This window comes from Aotus nancymaae, unplaced genomic scaffold, assembly GCF_030222135.1.
Source record: "Aotus nancymaae isolate 86718 unplaced genomic scaffold, 86718_ANA_hifiasm-v0.15.2.pri h1tg000025l, whole genome shotgun sequence".
Lineage (NCBI taxonomy): Eukaryota > Metazoa > Chordata > Mammalia > Primates > Aotidae > Aotus > Aotus nancymaae.
Genome location: NW_026988438.1, coordinates 4,265,267 through 4,293,156, shown reverse-complemented (window position 1 = coordinate 4,293,156; position 27,890 = coordinate 4,265,267). Strand labels below are relative to the sequence as shown.

At 34.0% G+C, this 27,890-nt stretch overlaps 1 protein-coding gene across 5 annotated transcripts in view; it reads right to left on the bottom strand.

The window, feature by feature from the left end:
* AGMO (alkylglycerol monooxygenase) overlaps positions 1 to 27,890 on the bottom strand; it is a 441,694-nt gene that overhangs the window by 249,252 nt on the left and 164,552 nt on the right. For all 5 annotated transcript variants that reach the window (XM_064380350.1, XM_021674184.2, XM_064380352.1 and 2 more), the window contains exons 5-6: positions 24,331 to 24,434; positions 11,400 to 11,495 (exon numbers count right to left, since the gene is read on the bottom strand). In XM_064380350.1, the coding sequence (XP_064236420.1) occupies positions 11,400 to 11,495; positions 24,331 to 24,434 (200 nt within the window). The remainder of the gene's footprint in view (positions 1 to 11,399; positions 11,496 to 24,330; positions 24,435 to 27,890) is intronic.

Sequence of the window (27,890 nt, the reverse complement as noted above, 5' to 3'; positions counted from 1 at the left end):
CTACTCCCTTATCCCTGAAATGTTCTCTTCCTCAACTTAGTAAATTAATTTCCATCATATTCCTTGTATATTAGAGCCCAAATTCCAGTCCTTTCACAATAGGCTTTTTTTTAAAATAAAAATTCATGAATTTTTAGATAGTCCAGGTTCAGGTAGCTCAATAAAACTCTTCCAGCTATGGTTCTTTTTTTTCTGTTAGGAAAGAGTCACTACAAGCCAGCAGATTCTAACAGGAGGGTGTGATTCTAAAATTGTTAGTGGCAAGGGTGCCAGTTCAGGTCAGAAGACTTAGATGGCTTCTTTGCTTGGAATACATATATGCATATATATATATATATATTCCAGTATATTTGGATAAACACTAGAAATGTATACATGAATAAGCAAGGGGGTGATGAATTATCTGAAAAGGTAACTATAGAATAGAAGGAGATATTTTACAGAGAACTAGAAATGTATAGGACTTCTGTTAAAGATGGGCTACAAGAGAGATCAAGAAGTCAAAGGTGACATCAGTATTTGACCTTGATGTTGACTTCAGAGAAATGGAAGCAAAGTAGAAGAGTAGATGATTTAAGGTGATAAAAGCCATAATAAAATATATTTTAGATATGCTGATTCATGGTAGTAGCAAATATTGCTAAGAATATGTTAAGGTATGAGAAACATTGATTTGAAACCCATAAACTTCTTTATCGGTATTTAACACTAGCAATAATTATCAGTAATTGGTACACATTTTTAATTTAAACACAGTACTTATTAAAATTTATATGCAGTGTGCATATATTTGTATGTGTAGCATACGTACATATATATGCCAACACTTACAGTAACATAATAAATGAGAAACATATTTTTGCTATCATGGAATCTGGAGAATAATGGGAGAGACAGAGAGTTAAACAGCAAATACAACACAGTGGCACAGAATTAAACTTCACTACTATTTTTAATAATTGGATGCCTCCCATGTGCAGAAACGAATATGTTATCTCATTTATGTCCAAGCAAAGCTCATGCTCTTAACTCTTAACTACCAATATGGAAATAGAAATACACACAGAGGTAGTGTAAAGAAGAGTGCATTGAGCTCTTACTAGGAGGTAAAAGAAAGGTGTTCCAGAGGAAGTGGTAATCGGGTTGTGTCATGAAGAATGTTTGAAAAAAGTTATCACAGAGAGAGCATGTGCAAATATAGATAATGCCTAAGAATCTCATCTGCTTAGGGAGCGAATAGCTGGGCAGTTTAGTTGTACTGGCTGACTTATGGGATGGGATGCGAGTTGTAAACAAGGGTCATTTTCTAAGAGACCTGAAATCTATTCATGAATTTAAGGGTTTTAATTTTATCTTGGAGGCAACAGAAGTTCATTTAAGAATTTTTTTTAATGTTAGTAGTATCCTATTATTATTTGGGTTCTAAAATAATCATGACAATTGTTGTATGAAAATATATAGGAGAGGGCAGAGTGTGTAGGTATAAAAAAATAGAATTCTGTTGGAACCATCTATGTAATTGATGAAGGATTATAAATTAAGGTAGGGTAATAGAAATGGAGTGAGAGGTATTAAAGAACTATTTAGCAGGAAAACTCAATCAGTGTATAGTGAATGTTTTAAGAGTGAAAGGTTGTGCTATTAACAATTATTCCAGAAAAAATAGGTACACATTGGGGTTGTTCCAAGAAAGCTGGGACATGACACCCTAGCTCCAAGAGACGTAAAATCAATGATATGGGATTTTAGAGAAGGAAAGGAGAGAGAATTGTTTACCAGACTCTGAATCATGGTTCTGCTAGTAACTAGCTGCAACAATAGTAAACAAGTTATGGAACCCGTATATAGCTGTTCCCTCACTTTGAATGGGGACCATGGGTTGTGTGATAATTAAATAAGTAAATACATGTAAAATATTTGCCATAATGACTAACACATGGTCTGAGCTATGTAGTAGTTTGTTCTTAACAGGGGAAACATTCTCTGGAGAAGGAAGAATTTGAGTTGGACCTTAAAGAATGTATAGAATAATAGCATATGGAAAATATGGAAAGAAGAGAAACTGCAAAGATTGAATAATAGATGAATTTGGGAAATGGGAAATGGTCCAATTTTATTGAACTGCACAGTATGGAAAGTAATGAGATGTAGACCAGGAGATATAATTAGAGGGTGGTACACAAAGAACATGAAATGAAAGACATTTAGACTTTATTCAGTAAGCAATAGAATATCACCAAAGTATTTTCATCAGGACTTGCCTCTGAAAATAGGTTAGATTTTAAGAAGGAGGAACTGAATGCAGGTAAAGTTTACACAGCTATTTGGTACAGGAAGGATTACAACTGATCTTGGCCTTAGCCAATGACCATGACCTTTTAACTCTACCATATCAGTTCTTGATGAACTCTGCTGTTATCTATCAGGTAAATGTATTGTTTGAGGAAAAAATGTGACAAGTGAATGAAGTATGGTCAAAATTCATCTCCCATGAGTGCTGTGTCACCTTATATAGATGATAGAATATCAATGTTCTTAGCCTTAAAAGGAATGGGGTTTGCTCACAGAGTTTGGTGAACATAAAAAATTTAGTTTTCTGACTCTTTTTCCATTAAGTTTCTGGAAAGGTTTCCTGCTGCATATATGTCTACCCATATCCTTAAAATAAAGCCCACTACTGAATTCATTCTTTATGACCTGTAAAACTTTAATTATCCTTCAGAGATTCAAATTATTTTGTGAGAATTAAGTGAGCAATTTTTGCTTGGCACATCCCAGATACTTAATACATGGTGGCTATTTATTATAACATCACGATCAGAAATGACCAATCTGGAGGGAAACTGCATAGCATAGCAGATTAGAGCAAAGACCATGGAGTCTAACTACTTTGCACAAACCCCAGGTTTGACACTTATTAATTATATAACCCAGGGCGAGTTACTTGGTATATTTAATTGGAAGTAATACCACGACCAATTCCAATGAGTTGTTATGAAAATTTAATACTAAAATACTTCTTGAGAAATATTGAGTGCTAGATAAGCTGACGATAAAATGAAAGAAAGAGAGAGAGAGAAAAGAAAGAAAGAAAGAAAGAAAAAGAAAGAAATAGCGATGATACTAAATTTTCTTTGGAATATGTCAGACCAATTCTCAGTAACTAGAAGTAACTGAGAATTCTTGGGCTAAGATCACTGTTACTGTGCTTCTAAACTTCAGTCCTTTTAAAATACATCCTTCAAAATTAGCTACTTCTTCTTCATGAAGAAAATTATAACTCATTTTCTACCATTTAACTTTTTTTTCTTGTGACTACACACAAGTCTAGGAGTGCAATAGATACTCACTAAATGTCTGTTGACCACAATAATTTAAATATTTTTAAAACTATGTTGAACTTGTCAAATGTAATAATCTGTATATTAATCAGTTTATAGATCAGAAAAAATAAATAACAAAAAAACCCTAACAGTGTACTCTATGATTAGAATCCCAAACTTTTATAGTTAAGAATGCAATTTTTGCCTAAAGTAAGTTGGGGATTAATTATTTATTTAAGTCTTAAATCTGATTGCATTTATTCATACTAATAATTCATATTAAACAAAAAATATATTGCATTAAAACTATGTCATAAAATATACATGAATAATCATGATAGCTAAGAGTGATTAATAAGTGACATACAGTAAAACAGGTATCTAGATTTCAAAAAAGACAACAGCAACAAACAAAAGTGAAAACGTTTTTAAGTACTTTCTACTTGATAAATTACAAGTAAGCAATACCATTTCTATAACATAAACTGCATCTTTCATTTTGTGGCCTTTGGGATTAAACTGCCTGAGTTCAACTCTTGACTTTTTTTGTTACTATGACTATGAACTTGGGCAGAGCTCTTTACCTTCTTTACCTTCTTGTGCTTTAGTTTCAAGCATTATTTTTATTGTTAGATTGAAACATGAACTACCTTTTTTAATCCTCACAACAATGTATACACTATGGTTGAATGTCCTCTCCAAAACTTACGTTAAAACTTACTTGCTATTGTGACCGAGTTAAGAGTTGGGATCTTTAAGAGGTGATTAGGTCACGAGGGTTTTGTCTTTGTGAATTTATTAATACTATTACTGCATAAATGGGCAGTGAGTTAGTTATTTGAAGAGTGGGCTCCGGATAAAAGGATAAATTTGGACCCTATTTGCTCTCTGTACTGCATGCTTGCTTGCCCTCTGCCATGTTATATCCCAGCATGAAGGCCCTCACCAGATGCAGTCTTGAACTTTAAGCCAAATAAACTTCCATTCTTTATAAATTTCCCAGTCTGTGGTATTCTATTACGGCAACAGAAAACAGACTATGAACTTTGTATGGTTATTATCCTCATTTTACATAGGAGGAAACTAAAGCACAAGAAGGTAAAGAACTCTGTGCAAGTTCATAGTCACAGTAACAAATAAAATTAGGAGTTGAACGCTGGAACTTTAACCCCAAAGGCCACAAAATGAAAACAGCAGTTTACTATATAGAAATGGTAGTACTTACTTGTAATATAACTTATTTTATAAAAACGCACAAGATGACTAATTGTGTTTACAATATTCACATTTTTTATAATCATAGTATATGAAATATTTAAAAAATCTCCCATGTGACATTTCTTTACACAAAATAAATATCTAATTTGTTAACAAAGACTTGCCACCTGGATTAATACTTCCAACACATTTCCTATCTACACAAATGGTGAAATAACAGCTACAGAAATCTGATATTCACTAAACAGGTTTCTCTGCAATCATTACTTCAAATTCATCACAAATAGTACGTATTTTTTCTTTCATGATGTGTTATTTAAAAGATAAATAAAATGGAGATAGTTAACTTAAAAAGACATAAATCTTTACTCATAACTAGATCTTGAGTAGATTTAACATAATTTTGAAGATTAGATACTCTTAGACTTCCAATAAAATGGTAATTTTGGATACAAAAAGGCAATAAGCAAAACACTCTATTATCTGTGTCCTGAGAAGTCAAATCTCCTAAGTCTCTGCTCATCCTGCTGCCACTAGGTTGCATTTGCTGCTATATTCTTCTCTATGTCTGTTAGCTTCTGAAAAGTTCTGGTTTTTATTATCTTATTGTTTATATTCATAATTCTGCTGCACATTTCTTAAGCTTTCTCATTTTGCACATTACATCCTTGCAGTTCTCCTATACTCTAATTTCTATTGCCCTTTACTATTTAGGTCTATCATAAATATATCTCTAGACAAAAGGATTAATTGGGGCAATTATTTGAGTGTAGAGTGTTGCTGAGAAGAATTTGTTTTCCTGATAATTTGTCAATTACATCACTAAGTGGGCAGGGTATGCACTAGGTTAGGAGTCACAGGTAAAATTTTAGGATTGCAAAAGTGACTGGAAATATTAGGGGAAAATCTGTGAAACATAGGGACCATAGAAGAAGGGCCGCAGTGTCTGCATACAACTTGCCCTCAAAATGTGGCTGACTCTTAAATTACTCATATGCAGGGCAAGACACTAAGAAACCTGAAGAAAAACTTGGAGGTTGAAAAGCTGGAAAACTGCTGAGCAGAGATTTCAATTGCTGTCTGTTGCTAGCAAAAGAGAATTTAGAGTTCAAATCCTGCCAAGTGGGAGGGGCTTTGTAAACACCTCCAGCATTTCATTATTAAAAAAAAAAAAATAGACAAGGCTTGCCCTAAGATTGAAGACCACTGCGGATAAGAGATATGCCCTAAGACCGAAGACACTACCAAAAAAACCCATATAGCCTAACAATGTATAAGGCAAAGTCTCCAAAAACACAGGGCAGTTAGCCAATGATTTCACCACATCTTAGAATAATAATAAGGAATGTCAGATGGACAAAACAAAATCTAGAGTCTTTACAATAAATTTGCCATAAAGACTTACATGTAATATTAAAAATAAATTATTAGACATACAAAGAAAAAACACAAATGTAATTCATATCAAGCAAAACAACAACAGTCAAATGAAGTAGAGCTGGGTATGAACCAGATATTGGAATTAGCAGACAAGAACTTTAAAATAATTATTATATTTAGGACATAAAGGCAAAACAGTCACAGTAAGTGAAAGAGACTCTCAGCAGAGAAATAAAAACTGCTTATATAAAAAAAGGAAATTCTAGAACGTAAATGTATAATATCTAATGTGAGAAATCTACTGAATGTATTCAATAGCAGATTGGAGAAAGTAGGTAAAAGATTAAATAAACTTGAAGACAAATTAATGTAAGTTATTCAATCTGAATATAAGAAAGTAAAATCCTAAAAATTACAGAGCATTACTGATCTCTGAGGTAATATCAAGCAGTTTAATACCCATGTAATTGATGTTCCCAGAGGAGAGGAGAAAGAGAAACGGACAGAAACAATGTTTAAGAAAAACATGACCAAGACCCCTTAACTTCCCTTAAGATTAATGGAAAGAATGAAGACTGTTAGAAGGTAAATATCTGGGTAAATACAGAATATTAACTATTTTATCTTCTTAATTCTTTTAAATATAACTGACTAATTTCATCTAGAATAATAATAATATTTTGGGATTTATAATGTGAAAGATTAGCATATGTGAGAATGCTAGCTAAAAGGTTGGGATGGTATAGATAAAATTATATTACTATAACATTCTTACATTTATAAGTATTATTTATATTAATTCAAAGCAGAATATGATAGGAATGCATATTTAATTCCTAGAGTAGCCACACACACACACACACACACACACACACACACAGAGAGAGAGAGAGAGAGAGAGGAAGAAAGGAGCGGGGGGAGAGAGAGAGAAAGAGAGAGAACAAGTCAGTAGAGGATGCCTACATCTCACTTTAGCCACTTCTGTCTTATACTATCTAGTTCCTCGCTAGAGCAATAAGGCAAGAAAAAAAAAAGCACAAATACAGAAAAAAAAAAAAAAAGAAATAAAGCTGTCTTTGTTCAAAGACCACAAAATTATACATGACAAAAATTCTAGAGAAAATTAAACAGATTATTTTACAAATGTGTGAACAATGCATCCTTGAAAGCTATGATAATCAATAAATTGAGGAACTGGTATAAAGGAAAACATACATCAATAAAAGTGAGTAAGAGTCTAAAAATAGATCCAACCATATGTGGTTGACTTTTTTTCAACAAGTCACCAAGAATATCTAATGAATTTTTTTAAAGACTCTATAATAAATGGGGTTATAGTTGTGGTTATGTAAATACAAATCAGGCATCTTGATTTCTACCTGACATCACATGTAATAGTTAATTCAAGAATATCACAGAGTAAAGGTAAAAGTTAAAACTCTAAAGGTTTCAAAAGTAATCCTAGAAGACTATCTTTCAGAGTTTCTGATAGTAAAAGATTTCTTAGAGAAAATATTTAAAAATATATATATAGAGAGAGAGAGAGAGAGCAAACTTCAAAATTCAATATTTCTGCTCATGAAAAGTCATCAGGAATAAAATAAAATGACATGTTCCAAATTGAGGAAATTTTTTTCTTGAGATGGAATGGAGTCTTGCTCTGTTGCCCAGGCTGGGGTGCAGTGGTGTGATCTTGGCTCACTGCAACCTCTGCCTCCTGGAGTCAAGCAATTCTCCTGCCTCAGCCTCCCAAGTAGCTGGGATTAAAGGCACCCACCACCATGCCTGGCTAATTTTTTTGTATTTTTAGTAGAGATGGGGTTTCACTGTGTTAGCCAGGATGGTCTCCAACTCCGGACCTCGTGATCCACCCACCCTGGCCTCCCAAAGTGCTGGGATTACAGGCGTGAGCCACTGCACCTGGCCAAGGGAATATTTTTAATACATATATCTGACATAATATTTGTCTCCTGAGTCTATAAGCAATTCAGGTAAATCAATTAGGCAAACGACCCAATAAAATGTAGGCAAGACCTTGAATAGACGGTTCATTAAAGCAAATAAATGAAGCAACATCCAACAAATACATGAGAAGTTGTTCAGCATCATTAGTTATTAGAGAAATAATACTGCAGGGAGATTACTCTTCAGCCAAATTAGAATGGATAAAATTAATGTTAGTGTCTCACTCTGATCCTTATCTCTCAGCCATCTCATATACTGCTCCCCACAGGAAAACCATGGGCTACCCATAGTGTCTTTCTCTGAACATTTTATACATAACTGAATATACAAAATATATAGTTGTTTTCCCTCCTTTTAAAATAAATATTAGGATCTGCTATATCTTGTTTGTACCTTGATTTATTTGGAGGTCTATCTATATTGGTATATAAAGGGATTACTCCTTGTGTTTGTAATACTGGCATAATGTTTCATTTAGAGATTTCAGTTTAGCACTATAAAAGTCATTCAATCAGATGGTTCAAATCTTCAATATCAAATCAGTTGTTTCTCTGCTACATTTCTCTACTCAAGCATGACATGATATATACATAAACAATGATAATAAATTCAAGAAAAAATAAAGGTAATAGGGTAATAGTATCATTATACGATTGCTACTGTACTGTGTAAACTCAGCTGACATCCAAATAACACCTGATATCTCAAAAAATACTTAAAACATTCCACAGTTCTAAGTTAAAAACATGTATTAAATAAAAAGGTTTTCTTACTGTCTTTAGTGAATTCACGAGAAAAAAGTATAACTGAATATGTGCTGTAGACTTTAGATCCATGAACAATACACAAACAAAAATATAGTCACAAAAATTAAGCAACAGAGTAGAGTTTTAAGCCAAATGTTTTATAACTTTCAAAAAAAGAGGATGGCAATAGATTTTGTTTCTTTGTTTGTTTATCTTTTCTTTATTTTCCTTTCTTTCTTTCTTTCTTTTTTTTTTTTTTTTTTTTTTTGAGGAGTCATCTCACTTTGTCACCCAGGCTGGAGTGCAGTGGCAAGATCTTGACTCACTGCAACATCCACCTCCCAGGTTCAAGCAATTATTCCACCTTAGCATTCCAAGTAGCTGGAACTACAGGTGTGCACCACCACGCCTGGCTAATTTTTGTATTTTTAGTAGAGATGGGGTTATAGCATGTTGACCAGGCTGGTCTTGTACTCCTGACCTCAGGTGATTTGCCTCCCAAACTTCTGGGATTACAGGCATAGAACCACTGTGCCCGGCCTAGACTTTGTGCATTCATCAAAATAACTCAAAAGTAAACAGAAAATTTCAATAAAATATTGAGTGTGTTTTATGGCCTATTTTTTCTCTCATAGTCTTTCAAAAATGTGGTTTTAGGTTTTCTTCCTTCCTATTATTCTAATGTGATTGATTTTAAGAGATCTGAATTTTCTTCACTTTCAAAAAAATCAATATCTTCTTAAGATCATATTCCCCTTTTAGTGAGAACTGATTTTTACGGCTGTTAGGAGAAGTGAAACAATTGTAAGAATGAAACTCTATTCAGGAATGTACAGGGCTCTTTGGCTAACATTGTCGGCTCTACAGCTCGCAAATCATTTCTATCAATGGAGCTCCAAGTATGATGCCTGATATTAAACAGTATGCATGTGCCTAAAGGGGTTCACACAATTTACAGTACAGGAAAACATAAAGTGAGTATTTTTCTAGACTAAAGCCTGCTGTTTTTAGTTTTTATTTTTTTTACTTATTAATCTATGTATTAATTCTTTATTGAAAAGCAAGCCAAGCAAATGATAAAAATAATTTTTTTAAAATACTTAACACTTCTCCCCACTCGTGTCTTCTATACCGTTTGTCTTTCTCTCCAGAAGCAGTCTCGGTGTCCAATCTCTTGGCTCTCCTTCCTGAATAATTCTACTATTTGTAAACAAACTATCTTATGTTGTATATAATAAACTAATATAACTGCACAGTTGAGAAATATTTCAGAAATGCTTTCATGGTTAGTAATACAATTTAATTTTCCAAGATCGAAACCATGAATTTAGGAAGATGTGTTCTTGCCTCCCATGCAGTTCAACTATAGAAACCCATACATAGTAAAGTATTTTGAAAAGCATAAAGTGTAACACAAGGGAGAGGTTCTAAGCATTGCTTTTGAAGTGGAAATGAAGCCACTTGGAGGTTCTTAGCTAACTCAGGAATGAGTCTCACCAGTGGCTTTTCTCCACCGTTGCTTTACTTCATGAAATGGAGCTCAAGCCCTAGCTCATGGCCCTCCCAGAGGGACAAAGGAAGAGGGGAAGTGACTGAGGCACTATTGTTCTGTATCCAAACTAATACCTGACCCAACACATGGTGTGACCTGGAGCAGAGCTGCTATAAAAAGTAATTCTCCCTTAACCCCTCCATGTAAATCATCAGAAAGCTTCCCTTCACTGCTTTAAACAAATTTGGTCTTTGACCTCTAGAGTCAGAATTGGCCACAACAACTCTTTCAGATGGTTGTAGTACTGAGTGCTTGATGTATGTCAAGTATCATAAAACACAATACCATTACATGATAGATCTTCAAATAATGCTACATATGTCCAAAGTCATGGTAACAGTTTCTTTATTCCAAGTAAACCGGTAGCATAAAATACTGCAGGTTAATGGAATAATGTATTTTGTTGTATCAAGATTTCACATATAATGCAGCTGTGATTTGTAGTGTTGTTCAACCAGTTGCAAAACCTGTCAACATGCTTCCTATAGTAACTTCCAAAGGCTTCCAATAAATAAATGCTTAAAAGAGCGCTTGTGTGTAGAGGTAAGAATTTTTCTGGGTCTGTGATTTTTGATATTTTAGCAATAGGATTTGTACAAATGTTCATAAACAGATCAGCTGCTTAATAACCTATCTGCAAACATTCAAGTCTGACAATTTGATATGCCACAGAAGACTCCAAAGTTGTATTTCTTCATTTTTGGGGGGGAAAAAAACTAACAATACATGGAACAATTTTAAATAAAATGCAAACTCTGTAGTTAGAGCAAGTTTTCCAATCAAAAATTATTTTCATAATTCCTATAAAATTTTTTAGGAAGTTTCAAGAGTTCCAACAGATTATAGATATATTTATATATACACAGATACAAATTTATATCTCTAAATTGAAATGAATTTCAACATCTCTTGGTAAATAATGTTTAATAAACTGTAATACAGGAAGATATTGTATTGAATATAGTATTAAAATGTTTTGGTACTTAATAGTTCAAAAAATTGTTTTATTTAATTGAGACCAACTGGCCTCATTGCTTCTTATAAACTTTGCAATATATATTCAGTAAAAAGGAATAAAAATGAACAGATGTTTCTGCTTAAAAAAGGCAGACAAAGATTTTTCTTACACAATAAATCAGCTGCTAGTGGATTTCCAGGACATTGCTTTAGGCTGTTTACATATAAAACTTACAGAGATTAAAAACAAAGTTTTACCTCTGTATGGATCCAAAATTGGTAAAGAAGATTGAACTGAAGATGAACAGCATATACTGAAGGTGGTATGAAGAGAGCCAGGGGAGAGTAGAAAATCTGAAAGAGAAAATTTTAAGAAAATTAATCTGCATATATGATTTCTCAATGCTTTGCTAATGATTCAATATTCTGAGTGTATATTTCTTCAGCAAATACATCTTATTCTATATACTGTATATTTTATTGCCATGTTTACCTTGCAACATTAATTTTCCACATGGTGATATAGTTATAGACATGTTGGAGCTAAGGCCACTGGACTTCAATTTTGCATTTAATATTGTCTAGTTAAAAAATCATATGTTGTGTGTTATTTCTTTAATTTTGAAAAGGTTGGAAGCATTTTCTGGCATTAAAGATATTTTTTTATGTTAAAATACTCTATGTTAAAAAGTATAGGAATGGATGACTTTATACCTTTGACAGCTCCCAAATTCTGTATTATTAACTGGCATTTTCAGTAATAATGTGAAATTATAATAAAAGAAAGTAATTTCATATAAGGAGAGGACAGTATATATTTTTCCTATTAACTTTGTTTTTATATGGTTGATTGAAGGCATCATATCTCTTAATTTATTCAAAGTTATTAGGAAGAAGGTACTAGAGTGAAAATGAATTTTAAAGGTCCATAGTACCTAATAAACAGAAATGCTTCTGCCTTGGAAAAACAACTTATGATTAAACCACAGAACTGGTTAGAATTAACTAAAGAGCATGATCTGTTTGTTCTGCTAATGACTTTGATCCCCAAGAGTGGTTTCATGTTGGAAGGAAGTGTTTTATTAAATGAGAGACTAACCAAGTAAGAATACAATGAATCTGACTTTCATTTTCTGTTTCTGATTTCATAGAGTTTACGCTTCTGAAAGACTGGATGTTTTAAAAACATTTGTTCTGCATATTCTAATTTCATTTTAAAATTATTTTACAACTTTTGTTCTCAATTATGCAAAATGTCATTTCAAGGATGTTTAGCAATGATTATGCATTTAAAACGCATCTAGTCCTTGTTTTGAAACTTGTCATAAAAAACTTCAACTGTCATCATAGGTAGAATTTTTTTATATAAATGGATTATTAAGCAATGGATTAGATTAGTGAGGAAAAGAATACTGGGCTTTTATTCAAGAGATCAATATTTAGTCCACGGTTCCACTATAGACTCGCTCCATGATATTCACTAAGATCTTAAGGTTCTCTAGGCTTCAGGTTTCTGAAATTAGTGGTGGAGGGGAAGACCACTTAAAATATAGTTATCCTTTTTGTTCCAAAAGATCTGTGCTACTATGATTTGATTGTTTCATAATATATTAAAACAATTATCTCCCAATAGCTAAATAGCAAATACTTGCAAAAAATATAGGGCCTATATATAAGTCCTCTAAGTTAAGGTGTATTTTGGAATCTATTCTTTGAGAAGTGAAAAAATATATATCTATATAACAACTTAGTTTGGATGCTTAATAAGTAGTTCTATTTGGAAAGACTATGCACAGCAGATGAATATTTATAGTTCATTATAATTTCCCAATGTGTGGAGAAGTCGTCCCTTGACATAGCAACAGCTATTATGGAAAAAGCGGTTATATGATCAAATAAGTCGTGAAGTCGTAAATTAAACAAGTGAAGCTTCTTTAACACAGGTCTTTTAAGAGCTTTTACAATGCTAATGTGAATCACAAGTCTATTAGCACACAGAATACTTTCCTGATGACTTTTCCATAGGATTAGATTTTCTGAAAACTCATTTTATGAAACAATGTGCTGAATCTTACATATCAGTATATATAATAAGGAACTCATCAATGGAAAAAGAAGCTTACTGTGAATTGCAAAATATCTTATTTCTAACAAAAAATAAAAATATAGGTGAGGAAATAATTCACTTGAATCACACGAGTGATAATGTCTTATGATTAATACAGTGCTAGAAAAAGAATCTAATGACACATCAAGGTTCTAATTTTTACGATTGAAAGCAGCTTAGTAAATGTGGTCCAGGTAGGAGAATTCTCACTTTTCTTCTCTACCTCCAAACTTTGCATTTCCAAATCCTATATAGCTTATAAACCCAATTTAAAGGCCAATTCTGTTATCAATCTTTACACGGTACTAACTTGATTGAAGAAATTTCTCCTTCCTCAAACTCAGAGTAACTTGGTAGCTGGATTAGGGACATTGTGCCTTTTACCAAATACGTCCAAATCTACCATGGCTGCAAGCCCATGTCATTCTGAATCTAAGTTTCTTTAGCTTTAAATCACAATGTCTACCCTAGGTTATTTTATTGTCTTATAGAAGTCATATATAATAGAGCTATGATGGAAGAAACAACCCAGACCTATAGGTTTGAGGAAAGAATAAGTATACACCTGAAGGTGATCTGAGGCTGACAGACAGAAAATGAGAGTATTTTACTCTTTTACTAAGTGAATGTGGCAAGCAGGGGTTGTGTGAGGCAGTATCATGAAGCGAGAAACAACATGGCATTTAGGGGTAACGATACATATTTGGTGTTGGAGAAGGTGTTGGAGAGTAGCGTGGCTAGAAATCAGGTTGGACCACCGGATTCCTCGTCAGACCATGGAATCCATGAATCCCCTGATGCCACTATAACAATGTGTGAGCCTGTGTGCATGGGAGAGTGTGCATTTCTCTAATGAAGCAATTGATGGCCTTCATCAAGGAGTCTTCAGCATGTCTGTGACTCGCCACAGACAAAAAGAAAAACAATTCAGACAGGCTAAACCAAGGAAGGGAGCCATTTCAAGAAGACTGGGTATGAGGAAACCACATCCTAAAGCTTGTAAGAAATAGAAAATATAAAAATACATTTGGAACCTATTTCAATAGCCCAAGGAAAAGTGATTTTCACAGCAGTAGCCATGGGGATGGAGACGTAAAATACATGCAACAAATTTAAGGATTTGGCAGTCATTCAAACGTAGGAGTTGAGAGGTATGTAGCAGTGTCAGAAGACACCCAGATTTCTGGCTTGTGCGTTGGTGATATTGTTCACCAACAAAGTCAACAGGAGGAAGAGTAGGTTGTAAAGTTCAACTTGGGGAATGCCGTGTTGGGGTCTATGAGGTATATCTCTAGGAAGCTATTGAGTAAGCTTTTGGAAATGCCTGTCTGGAATTACATCTAAGGGAATCAGGAAGTGTCTCGGTTGAACTTGTTGATATGGGTGTCATGCAAATATCAATTTTATTTAGCTGATAGAGCTGTCCACACTGGGAAAACAGGCAAAGATGCAACTCGATGAGCAGTCAGAAAGAGTGGCAGTAAATTAGGCTGAAACAGGACAGTCTCAGAGGTGGGAAAGATATAGTAGCTAGCATCATCAGTGATGATGAGTAATTTTTAAATGAGAGTAAAGAGAAGACTCCCAGTTAGTGTCCAAGCAAGACAGGAACTGAAAAAAAAGAAGTGACACAGAATTTGCAGGTATGAATCAGTAGAACAGTAGGCCTGGAATGCAGACCTCCAACTCACAAACCCAAGTTAGTAAGTGTAAGAATCAGCCAGAGGAGGTAACAAAATGAAAGGAGGGATTACTTCCGTGTTTCTCTGAGACAGCTGGATGTATTCCTTGAGTAAAACAATGGATGAGGGAAAAGATATTACTGTTTAATTTTTTTATGAGAGAGACATGATTATATTTATGGCAGATTCAGAAGGAGCCAATTGAAAGGAAGAGAGAAAATGCCAAGAGTAGTTGATAGGAGAAAGTTCAAGAGAAAAAATATAAGGTAAAAGCAATGTCACTAACCTAAGGATTAGACCAACTGAAGAGAGGTGAACATTTTCTATAAAACTAGAGGTAAGAATGCAGGTTTATTTGTGAGTTCATGAGTTTTAATTGAAGATGTATGAACAGGGAAGACCAGAGAAGGAAAACTTTAAAAAAAAAAAAAAACCTCACATTTCTCTGTGAAGTTTTAAATATGTTCAAGAGGCAATAGTGGGGATGAGATCTGAAGGAGACCAAGAAATTCTAAAGAGTTTCTCCAAGGTGAAAAGGAGAAAATAGAGCAGTCTCCAGTTCATGGCACAGTGTTTGGGAGTCAGCTAGATCTGAATCTATATGTGAAGGGGCATCAAACTACTAACTTGGTGCTAGAGGAAGACTACAGCACTCAGCAATCTGGATGTGGGAGTGAAAGGGGTAGATGACTGGATTTACTCATTGCCTGAAGATATCAAGGCAGAGGATTTCAGCAGAGGATGCAGACTGCGCTTCTCAGAGTCATGGAAAATAGTCATCTTAGGTTGGACAACGTAAGTAAAGTCAGGAGGCAATGACAAGCACAAAATGTAGGAGGTGAGAGAATAAAGTATTCCACAAGTATACTGCTGAGCAAATGGCTAAACGATAAACATATAATTACTTTAAAAAAATATGAAAAGATAACTTTTGAACTCTGGAATTTACATCAATTTTAATAGTTCAAAAACATTTAATTAACATTGTTAATGTACATATTTCTATGATTTTCATTTATTTTTATAATATTACTTTAAAGAAAAAGCAATTAAAAAATTTTCTTCAGAATTGAGAAACTGAAGATTGAAGAATCAAGTAACAGGTGCCACATTCCTTAAGTCTATGATTGTAATGACACAGATCAAAATTGTCTGATTATAGATAGAGTGTTGATCTCTGTCCTTAAGAGAGAGCTACTTAGATTTTATTTTGAAATAAGAATTTGTGTTTCTATTTAGAAAGTCCTTGTCTTTTTTTTTTTTTTTTGAGACGGAGTTTCGCTCTTGTTACCCAGGCTGGAGTGCAATGGCGTGATCTCGGCTCACCGCAACCTCCGCCTCCTGGGTTCAGGCAATTCTCCTGCCTCAGCCTCCTGAGTAGCTAGGATTACAGGCACGCGCCACCATGCTCAGCTAATTTTTTTTGTGTGTGTGTATTAGTAGAGACGGGGTTTCACCATGTTGACCAGGATGGTCTCGATCTCTTGACCTCGTGATCCACCCGCCTCGGCCTCCCAAAGTGCTGGGATTACAGAAAGTCCTTGTCTTTAAGTAAACTACACCCATCTTTCGGGTCCCATTTCTAGGCATTTAACCATTTCCTTTTTTCCCCATTCCACCATGTTATACATCCCATATTCTAGCCACATTCATACTTTTATGAGTTGAATTGATTTTCAATAAAACCATATGTGATACTCTGGCACCCAGTACCTCAGAATGTGATCTTATTTGGAAATAGCACCTTACAGAGGCAATCAAGTTAAAATGAGTTCATTAGGTGGGCCCTAATCAAGGAGGACTGGTCTTCTTATATAAAGGGGAGATTTAGACACAGAGCCAGACATGCACACAGGGAGAATGCCACATGAAGGTGAAGGCAGAGATTTCAGTGATGCATCTTCAAGCAAAGGAATGCCAAAGCTGCAAACCACCAGAATCATGGTGGGAGCCATGGAACGGATTCTCCCTCACAGCCCTGAGAAGGAACTAACCCTGCTGCCATCTTGATGTCAGACTTCTAGCTTTCAGGATTGTAAGATAATAAATTCCTGTTGTTCTAAGCCACCTAGCTATGGTTACTCTGTTACAGTAGCCCCAGGAAGTTAATACCCATGCCATACATTTTTCCTGCTATTCCTTAAATTTATTAAATTTTTCTATAATTTTGTGTTTTTACAGATGTTGTCCTTCTACATAATTTCTATCTACAACCTTCTCCACTGCAGAATTTTATTCATTACAGATTTGGTTCAAGCTTTATTTCTTCTATGAAGCTTATCTTGACCCATAGCAGTTCTCAGTGCAAACACGTCTCTCTAAAACCTTCAAAATTTGTGACAATGGCTGTTCACTTACATGATTCACTCCAAGGAAAACAATCACCTTGAGAACACAGGCTCATTTCTTACTTATCTTTATATCCCCAACCTCTGCCACCATGACTGGCCCTGCTAGTCAAAAGTACGTATGGAAAAAAATGAGTGATGCACTATCCAAATAGAACAATGATACATAAAGGAGGTTAAATTTTTCACCACTTAAATATTTTAAATATGTGCAATAAGACAATACAGCTTTAGATAGAACTCAATTTGTTTCCCATTGTTTATGCTTCATTACAAGGACTGCAAATGACTATTAAATCTCTGTAAAGAAAAACACTGAGAATCAGAGAATAATTTTATTTTTCACCAAATTCCAAAATGACTTTGAATGTTTCTGTTAGCTACAGAATAATTAATTCCATTTTCCTGACACATGCTTGCTTTAGTCTGTGATACTAGCAATGATTCAAACTATCCAAGAGCCTCGTTTCTTTAATGGACATAAACTTTGTCTTATTAGTCATCTTTAAATGGTGGTTGAGGGTGAAGAAGGAATGCCTTAGAGTTCTGAGGCAAAGTTCTGAGAGAAGTTTTGTTTCTTTACTTCGTGGGGGCTTTATGCATGCTTTCCTTCTGTGACAAAGAGTTATGAGAATTTTATCCCCAGTGCATTCAAATGCATTACATCAAAGTTGTTAGTTTCTTATATCTTTATTTGTTCACATTTGTCTTTATATAACTCCAACTCCTACCTATTGAAAAACAGTCTTTGCTCATGTAGTTTGGCAGGGAGTACAATGTAATAAAAAGATCTGAGATTTCACTAAGGTTTCTCTGCAGTCTTACATGTAATATAAAAATAATATCATACATAAGAATCATACTTGTTATATAGCAGAGAATTTCCACAGTCATAATTTAAGGTTATCTTCAAAATAACTGCATGAGAAGGCAGAGTAAATATTAAGAGGTCTACTTTATATGCAAAATCACTGAGACTCAAACATTAATTGATTGGTTCAAATTAGCAGTGAGTAAATAACTAAGCTAGCATGGGAGTTTTCTTTATTTCCAGTCAACTGCTCTTTACTGTCTTCTAAATATAATGAATATATTTTTAAATTATTATGCTCAAAAATAATAAGATCATCAATGATTTATATATTCCCTATATATGATAATATAATAATTGTTTTAATGAGATTTTCATAATTTGATGTTATAATTGTATTTCTTTTCTCTTTCTTTTCTTTTTGAAAGAGGGTCTTGCTCTGTCACCCAGGCTAGAATGCAGTGGAGCCACCATGAATAAATGTAGTCTTGACCTCTCAAGTGACCCTAACATCTCACTCAGCCTCCTGAGTAGCTGGGACTACAGGCATGCACCACCACACCTGACTGATTTATTTTATTTTTGCGTGGAAATAGCATCTTGCGATATTGCCCAGGCTGGTCTTGAACTCCTGGGCTCAAGTGACCTACCTGCCTCAGCCTCCCAAAGTACTAGGATTAGAAGCATGAGCCATCACATCCAGCATACTTGTATTTCTTTTCTCTGATGGTGGGTAAAATTTACCTTTTTTAGGGTTGCTAATATGTTATAAACATTGTGCTAAATGTTATAAAATTAATTTCAATATCAACCTAGAGAACAAAGCAATTTTAAAGATGGAGAGATATGACAGAGCTAAAACAGTCACTAACTCTAGTAATTTAAATTAAGTGTATTTGTTATTAATTTATTATGCTTTTGAGAGAAATACTAAATTCTTTGAAGGCTGGTAGCTCACTATTTTCTGTTCAATACTAGCTTTATAAATGAAACAAATATGTTCAAACATATTTTATTGTAAAAGGTAAATAATATATCCTATGCTCTAATTTTTGGAGGGTCTATTAAATAAAAATATTTAAATAAATGGCAAATTTAAATTATTTCATACATTATACCCTTTATTAGTTTCACATTAGCCTGACCCTAGTTAATTTAGCAAAAATATTACCACTGCCAAATTTATTTCAACTATGATACTTTTTATTTCATTCATGAAACATACATTTATTAATCACTAATTCTGTAGTAGACACGTCCATATACTAGGTATACAGCAGTGAAAAATAAATAGACTGATTTCTCTGAAAGTTTATAAGGCAACATAAATAGCAATAATGAAAAGTGTTAAGTACTACAATAGATAAATAAATGCAAGGGTTTTATGGAACCAAGAAAAAGAAAAAATTCTTCCCAGGGCATAGTGGCTTATGCTTGTAATCCCAGGACTTTGGGAGGCCAAGGCAAGTGAATCACTTGAGGCCAGGAGTTGGAGACACGCCTGGGCAACATGGCGAAACCCCATCTCTCCAAAATACACAAAAAATTAATTGCATATGGTGGTGCTCTCCTGTAATCCAAGCTACTCGAGAAGCAGAGAAAAGAATTGCTTGAACCTGGGAGGCAGTGGTTGCAGTGAGCCAAGATCACACCACTGCCCTCCATCCTGGGCAAGAGAGTGAGATTCTTTAAAAACAACAACAAAGAAAAAGAAATTGAAGGATAGAACAATCAGAGGTAAATGGAAAATAATTTTCCAGGCAGGGGTAATGGCATATGCAAAGAAATAGCAATGCATTATGGCATGGCAGATTGAGAGAAGTGAAAATCATTAGATTGGAGATGGGATGACAATGGGGTGTGTGGAAGATGAAATTGGAGAGAGGGAACCAAGTTTTGACTAACTCTGCATGTAATAATGAGTCTATTATATTTCTTTCTCTAAACTATAGGCAGATTTAGCTTTATTACAGTGGTGGTTTAAAAAAGGAACAGTAGGTGATAGGTTGAGGGATAAAAAATGAAAAAATAAAGAGTTTTTCTTTTCTTATTTTTTTTTTTTTGAGATGGAATCTCGCTCTGTTGCCAGGCTGGAGTGCAGTGACGTGACCTCAGCTCACTGAAACCTCCACCTCCTGAGTTCAAGTGATTCTCCTGCCTCAGCCTCCCAAGTAGCTACAGCTACAGGCACGTACCACCACACCTGGCTAATTTTCATATATATATTTTTTTTTTAGTAGAGATGGGGTTTCACCGTGTTGGCCAGGATGGTCTCAATGTCTTGACCTCGTGATCCGCCTGCCTCAGACTCCCAAAGTGCTGGGATAAAATGAAGAGTTTCTTTAGGATAATATCCAATTAATAGTAATATTGGCTGATACATTTATTGTTCTTTATAATACTCTAGGATTCCCAGGAAGCAATGCCTGTTGTTGATGGCTCACTCTAACATTTTTTCTGTGGTACATATATAATGTATAGTGGCTCTGAGTATAAACATGTACACATGTACATGTAATTGTGTTTTTTAGGAAACTATTTATTTTATAATAGTTTAGTGTTTTCAGAAATACTGCAAGGATAACTCTACTGAAAGTGTCGTCACATATCCTTCACTTGGTTTCCCCTATTGCTAACACATGGTTATTCTGCATTTGCCACAACTAAGAAACCCACAGATAAATTAGCATTAACTGAATTCCACACTTTATTTAGATTTCACTAGTTGGGATTTTGTATGTTTAATGCCTAATGTTCTTTTTCTGTTTTAGAGTTCCATCCAGATGCAGTATTTTCTTTTTCAAGCACTATAGTGGCTCTGCCTTAAATATTAAATTGCAGCATTCAGGTACTCTATAATGTCAGAAAAGATGAAGTTGTAATACTGACACTGTTATGTTTTATATAACATCCATGAGTTTAAACACATTTTATTATTAGCAAATTGGATAGAGTATCATCCTTAAAACATTATAGCAACATATGTAATCAAAGATTAAGTGGCATGCAAAACCATATATTGCAGTTTATAGTAAAGAAGTCTCACTTAAAATGGCACTCTATCAATAGCCCTCTTTTTTGGTGGGTAATATTAAGTTTAAAATTGGCTTAAAATGCAAATAATATCGTTAGAAATTCTAGAAAGTTGAGTTTTTATCGGTAACTTCTTTAAAAGTTCTGCTGCTCTAATCTTCTTAGTAATACAGAAGAAATATACTTTGAGCTTAATTTCACATTTCATTTCACAAATCAATTTTCTTTTCAAAGATGTGGCCCATTTATTATTTGTTCTAAAACATATTGTTACCTTGGTAACTGCCAAATTATAGACCTTATGTAACAATGTTGGTGAGGAGAATCTTAACAAATGGTTCAAGAAAAATGAAGAGACCTGAAGTTTGCTTAATAATTTTGACGTCTAGAAAGTCCTCTTACAAACCTTTAACCATCACAGACTCTTAAAATATCTCTCCTGTCTTCCAAGGGACCTAGAAATGCTAGTCAAGAAGCCAGGCTGACTTACAATCCCTATATCTAATGTCCCACCATGCACGTCCCGTCATTCTCCCTCGAAAAATATTTAGCAGCTTGTCATGAATTCTCAAGGTTCATTTCCTTATTCAGCACATTTTTTTGCCCCTAACAATGTGGCATCAGTTTGTAAAGAAAAATTATTATGGCAATAAAACAAGTGTGAGCCTCATTTCACATAGATTTTTGCTGCTTTGTTACCTTGGGTACATTGACTTAATAGTAAAAAGGACCACAAGAGAAACCCAAGATAGAGATTACAATAAACTGGACTTAAGCTCCAAGCTGGCCTTGTCCAGTGCTGATGTGGTGGGCTCCTTTAAGATTCGTATTTAAAGCTTTGAAAATAGATGACTTAAATATATCATCTCCAAGATTTCTTCTAGTGCTGAAGTCAGTGATGCTCTGATAATTTTTCCCTTTGATAATTCCTCAAGTAATTAATTAACTAACTGCTTGATTTCCCCAGAGCAGTTTTCCCTGATTTCCCTTCAAATGCAGCTACTTCCTTTCTTGGAATCTTTGTCTCTCAAACTGCAAATACTGGAGATTTCAGTTATCTTTCATAAAAGAGAAATGTGTAAGTCAGAAGAGAGTAAAGATTTTGGAGATTGTAATTTTAATCAGCCATATATTTAGCCTATATAGTCAGCCATTTGTACAGGATAATAAACGGGCTGTATTCATGCAGCCATTTTTTAAGAAGGGAGGATGGACAGTACCCCTTTCCTCCATCACAGGCCCTGGTTTTCCCTCCATTAAATGTTCTGAAGCCCTAGTCCAGTCTTAAACTATGCAGCTGTAAAACAGGCAGTGATTTTGTTTGTATTTAACCATCCAGAGTTCCAGCATAAGCTATAGGTTATGAATATATACTTATTTCCTTTTCATGTATATTGCTTAGAAGTGTTTCTTTAATTGAATAATCCCTTCCCTACCCAAATTCACATGATGAAATCTGAGCCCTAATGCCCACTAAATGTGACCTTAATTTGGAAACAGTGTTGTAAAAGTAATTAGTTAAGATGTGGTCATGCTGGAGTATGGTAAGTCTCTAGACCAATATGCCTGGTATCCTCCTAAAAAGGAAATGTAGACAAAGGAACAGGAAGAACGCCATGTGAAAATATGAATTACATCATCATTAGCCCAGGAAGAACAGAACCTAAGAGAGAGAACCAGAGAAGATCCTTTCCTAGTGCCTTTAGAGAAGCATTGCCCTGGCAATACCTTGATTTTGATTTGACTTGTGCCATCCAGAACTCTGAGACAAAAAATTTCTGTTTTTCTAAGCTACACAATTAGTAGTGTATTTTCATGGCAGCTCTAGAGAAAGAACTATAAGCATCAACACAGGTATACAGTGTGGGAGTTTGAGGGTGAATTTCTGTTAAGATCCATTCCAGGAAATATATTAGTACCATCCCTGGTTTATAGATTTGTTTTGCCTATGCTGCTGTTTGGGTTAGCACACATGCCAGTGTATTTTTCTATGGCTTATAACACATCTGGTTTCAAGTACTTGACTTTATCATTTACTAGCTATGTAATTAACCTCACTGATCTTCAGTTCCCTGAGAATGATAATACTTGATCTAGAGAACCAAGGGCTGATTTATGAGGATCAGGAGAGATAACATAAGAGAAAAACAATATGGAGGCATGTAGAAGAGCATATGGAGTACAGAGATTAAGATCAGGGGTCCGGGAGTCAGGCTGCAGGAGTTCAAGTTCTACTTTTTCCTTTATTAGTTGTGTGACTGAACTATAGACTCAACTCTACTATTTTAAAATAAGAGCTATAATACTTCTTGTGTATGAAGGCTGTTGTGAAAATGAAGTAAGTCAATATATAGAGAGAGCTTAGAAGACTGGCACATAGAATGGACTCATCAAATGGTATCTAACAAAAGTACTTTGCAAAGTATTTTGAACATTTTGCAAATGTTTCATTATTATAATTTATAGTTAAGAAATAACTTACTGACTTTACATGCCAATATTAAGTATACATGATTACTGATTTTATACATCAGTTACTCTGACTTTCTAGCTCACTGTTCAACATACATTTCGGTATCATGTATTTTCATAGCCAAAAAGAGCTAAGCAAGGATGATGCCAAAAAAAAGAGATGTTATCAAGTAGATCACGGTTGCCCCGAGAGACAAAAGAACTTTACAAGTAGAACATATTTCTGGTATTCATTAATCTTGTCATTTCCTTGGGTGAGAATATTTCAGAGCCAAACATTTTTTGAGCATGATATTTATCTAATATGATAACAAAAAGCGAAGTATTCAAGTAGATTTTAGAGAATTACATTTAAAAAATTTTTTTGGGTGAAATCCTTGTTTACATATATTTGAATGGAGATACCTTATCTATCCATCCCCCTCCTGGGTCATAGTAAATTAAAAAACAGCCACACATTGCTGTATGCATTAAGTTGAATTTCTAGGTCAAACAAAATACTTCTGTTGGAAAACAGCATTTGCTTCATGTGTGTCTGGCCTTACAGAAGGAAAAGAAAGATTTTAGCATCTGGCCTTAGAAGAAAGAAGCATTTTAGTAAAACACCTCCTATGAGGTTTTTGTTTTTTTTTTGTTTGTTTGTTTGTTTTTGTTTTTGTTTTTTGAGGAAATAGAATTAGCTGAGACTTAAAAAAAAAGTAAGACTACCATGTTTATTCCATTTCATACAACTTACCCAGGAAGTATAAATCTGGAGGACAGACTGTCTCAGTGCTGTGGATAAGTTATAGTCTTCAGAACTATGATGTGCTTGGTGTCCGGCCCACATAATATTAACTTCTGCAAAACACATAATTTGCAATGAGCCCTTAGAATAAGAATAAAGCAACTTCCATTTTCAGTTATGCATGCTGCTCTGTTGAGTGAGGAAGAAAAATCTGGAACATCTCTGTAAAAGCTGGCCAATATAATTATAATTAAAATATGCCGCCTGAAATAATTCTTGGAACCAGAGACTGTATAAATTATAAATAAATAAAAAATGGAAGCATAGGCCAATAAATATGTATAGTTTATAGGTTATAATTAAATGCCTTCAGCAAACTGACATTAATTCCAAAATTTACACTTTGCTAACATAATATGACAGATTATAAAAGCTAGCTGGTAATGTTGTGACAATCCACTTAATGGATAGTGATGATTTTTTCAGTATGTGATAACATATTTCTAACTAAAGAAAAATTGTCTGAAGGGAGAAATTGGTATGTAAATTTTGGAATAAAATATTAATGAAATTATTTCCTCCTGGCTTTCTGAGAAGTCTCAACATCTGTCTGTTGGAATAAGAAGCAAAGCATAGCATAGGAATATTTTGTGCTAAGATCTCAGGTATTCTTTTATTTATAAAATTATATTAGCTAACAGTTACCTATGGTTTTCCTATACCTTACCAAAATACTATACCATTTCTAAATTTTCCCGTGTAGTTTTTGTGTTCACAATAAGGAAATGATTGTTGTTTATTTTTATTAAGCAGTGTACAGATTGCTCCATACTATCTTGCAATTCATGCAGACTCCAAAGAGTGGCTTGTTTCTTTTTTGATTTTTACAACAATTATGACACTGCGTTGATCCCCTATGTCATTGAAACAGACAAGTACAAGTGGTTTTTTATTCTGCCCATATTTTAAAAATTTTATTGACATGTTTCATTTCCTAACAAAATTATAGATCACAATGTCACATTATACTCTCTTCAGTTTAAATATATATATATAATGTTCTTGGCTAAACTAACTTATGTTTAGTCTTTTGCTACAAATCCAGGAGACGGAATTAGCTATGTGACATGATCATCATATCCTTGCCTGTGTAGATTAGAAATTAAATCTTTCAGGCTTGGATTTATAGGAACTGAACAGTGAACCTAGAACTGCAAATATCAGGTTAATTGTCTTTGCAGTTGCCATATACTGATAGTTAAAATGTATGGTACATAGCAGAATAATTTTAGAAGTTTTTATGAAAATCATGTTCATATATATTCTATTCAACCTGGGAAAATATTTGAACATTGCTTTCAAAAATGAAAGTTCTCTGAACAATGTTTGTAGAGAGTTACCAAACAAAATTGCAAAAGGAAAAAGGTCTTGGTAAACAAATGATAGCTCATATATATAAGAAGGACTTAATTCTGTATAATAAGGAATATTACGAACAGGATTATGGTTAGTCTTATTATGAACAGATCTCAAATGTCATTTCTATTAAAAGTCATATATTTTCCAGTTGAACAAGTATTGTCATAAGTCATCAGCAGATATGTAACTTTGATCCCAATTGGTCGGTGTTTTAATTATTTTAATCATTTCTAGGAATGACACTGTATTTCTACACTAGCAATTAAGGAAACTGTTCTAACACAAAAGAGAACTACTTTACTGTAATAACCTTTAAAAATATCCAGTCATAATCTTTGAAATAACATAGAGCCTAATCTGGTTTATTGATAAGCCTAATGGCTATACAGAAGCAATATACAAAGACCCTTGTGACACTTTATATCTTCAGATGTTAAGTGGACATTGATTAAGAGGTAATAAATTTGATGAATCCCCTGAAGTTTAAAAACCGCTAACACATAGAGGTCTTGAGTAATCTAAGCACCATTTTCTCATTAGAACATACCCATTGCTGAATATTTTACAACTTATGACTTATAAACTTTCATTAAAAATCAATACATTGTCTATTTTTTTGACCTGTCAGGATTTGTTTTTTAAAAATTCATTCTAATGCATCCACAAAATGAGTTAACAAGGGAATGAGCTAATCAGATGAGACTCCATTAGAGAGTCGTAATATATATTGGGAGCCACTTCCTTGTAACCTTACAGAAGCTAAATGGTGAAACAAAGGATCCACAAAGGTGGAGGTTAAAGATCTGTCTCTTTAGTTGTTTCAAAAGCATTTACTTCCTATCACAAACTGTGTGTAACACAAGCCTCATTCAATGAGGTACAGCTGTACAAACAGGGCACCGTAACAGGATTCTACTGCCTCACCTCTGTCACTTTTCAGAATTGGTAAAAACAAGAAGGAATACTGAGTTTGTTTCACAGTCAATATTCAGCTTATTGGAGGTAAATTATCTCCAAAAGTGGTTATAAAAATGCATTTTACAGAAAATCATTCCAGTAGTTCTTTTATGACAAAATGAGAAAAAGTAAACGGTGCATTTATATGATCATCTTCCCTAATACTTGAATTGATGAATTGACTGTTCTAAGAAATGAAAACAAATATTAAGGAGGAAAAAAAGATAATATTTAGAATAAGCTTCTCTCTGTGAAATATGTCATATAATTATACATTCTGTTCAATCTTTCTTTTTCCATAAGCAAATTATTATATTAATACATGTATATGATGTAATTATAACTTTTCAATGATGTAACTGGAAGTGATTATGCTGCTTTCTAGTGCAAAATGTAATTCTGTACATTTTATTAATATATTGGTCAACACTTCCTCCATTCATTTGGCCAATATTTACTGTAATGTGTGTGTGTGTGTGTGTGTGTGTGTGTGTGTGTGTGTGTGTGTTGTATACTTGTTTCTTTTTCAACTTTTTTATGAAGATGTAATTTATATACAACAAAGTCCATCTTCTTTTAATGTTCATTTCTATGAGTTTTTAACAAATACAGCTTTTAATGATTATTACAATCTAGGTGAAGAACAATTTTATTACCCCAAAGAGTTCCCCCACCCTGTTTTGTGGTTGTGGTAGTCAGACTTCAAGATGGCTCCCTGCTTCAGATAAGTCAAGTTCTGGACTTTGAACTAATAATGCAATGGAATGAAACTTTTGGGAACAGAAAAGAAGTGAGTGTCCTTTAAATGTGGGAGAAATATGAATCACTGAGGTCCAGAGGGCTATCTAGGTGAGGCAGCCTCTAGAATTGCCCCAGTGATTCCCATCTAATAGTATTCATGCCTTTTATAATCTCCTGCCTTTGAATGTGAGCTAGATTTAGTGACTTTCTTCTAGTAAATAGAAATTTAACAAGGATAACAGGATATCACTTCTGATACTGGGTTTTAATAAGACAGTAGCTTGTGTCTTGGGTGTTCTCTCTTATACCCAAACACTCTTAAGAAAAGCTGGCTACCTTGTAATGAGCTTCCTTTGAAGAAGTACATACGTCAGGGAACTGGGCTAACCAGCCAACAAGGAACTAAGATCAGTCCAAGCCCCATGAAGAACTGAATTTTGCCAACAACCACA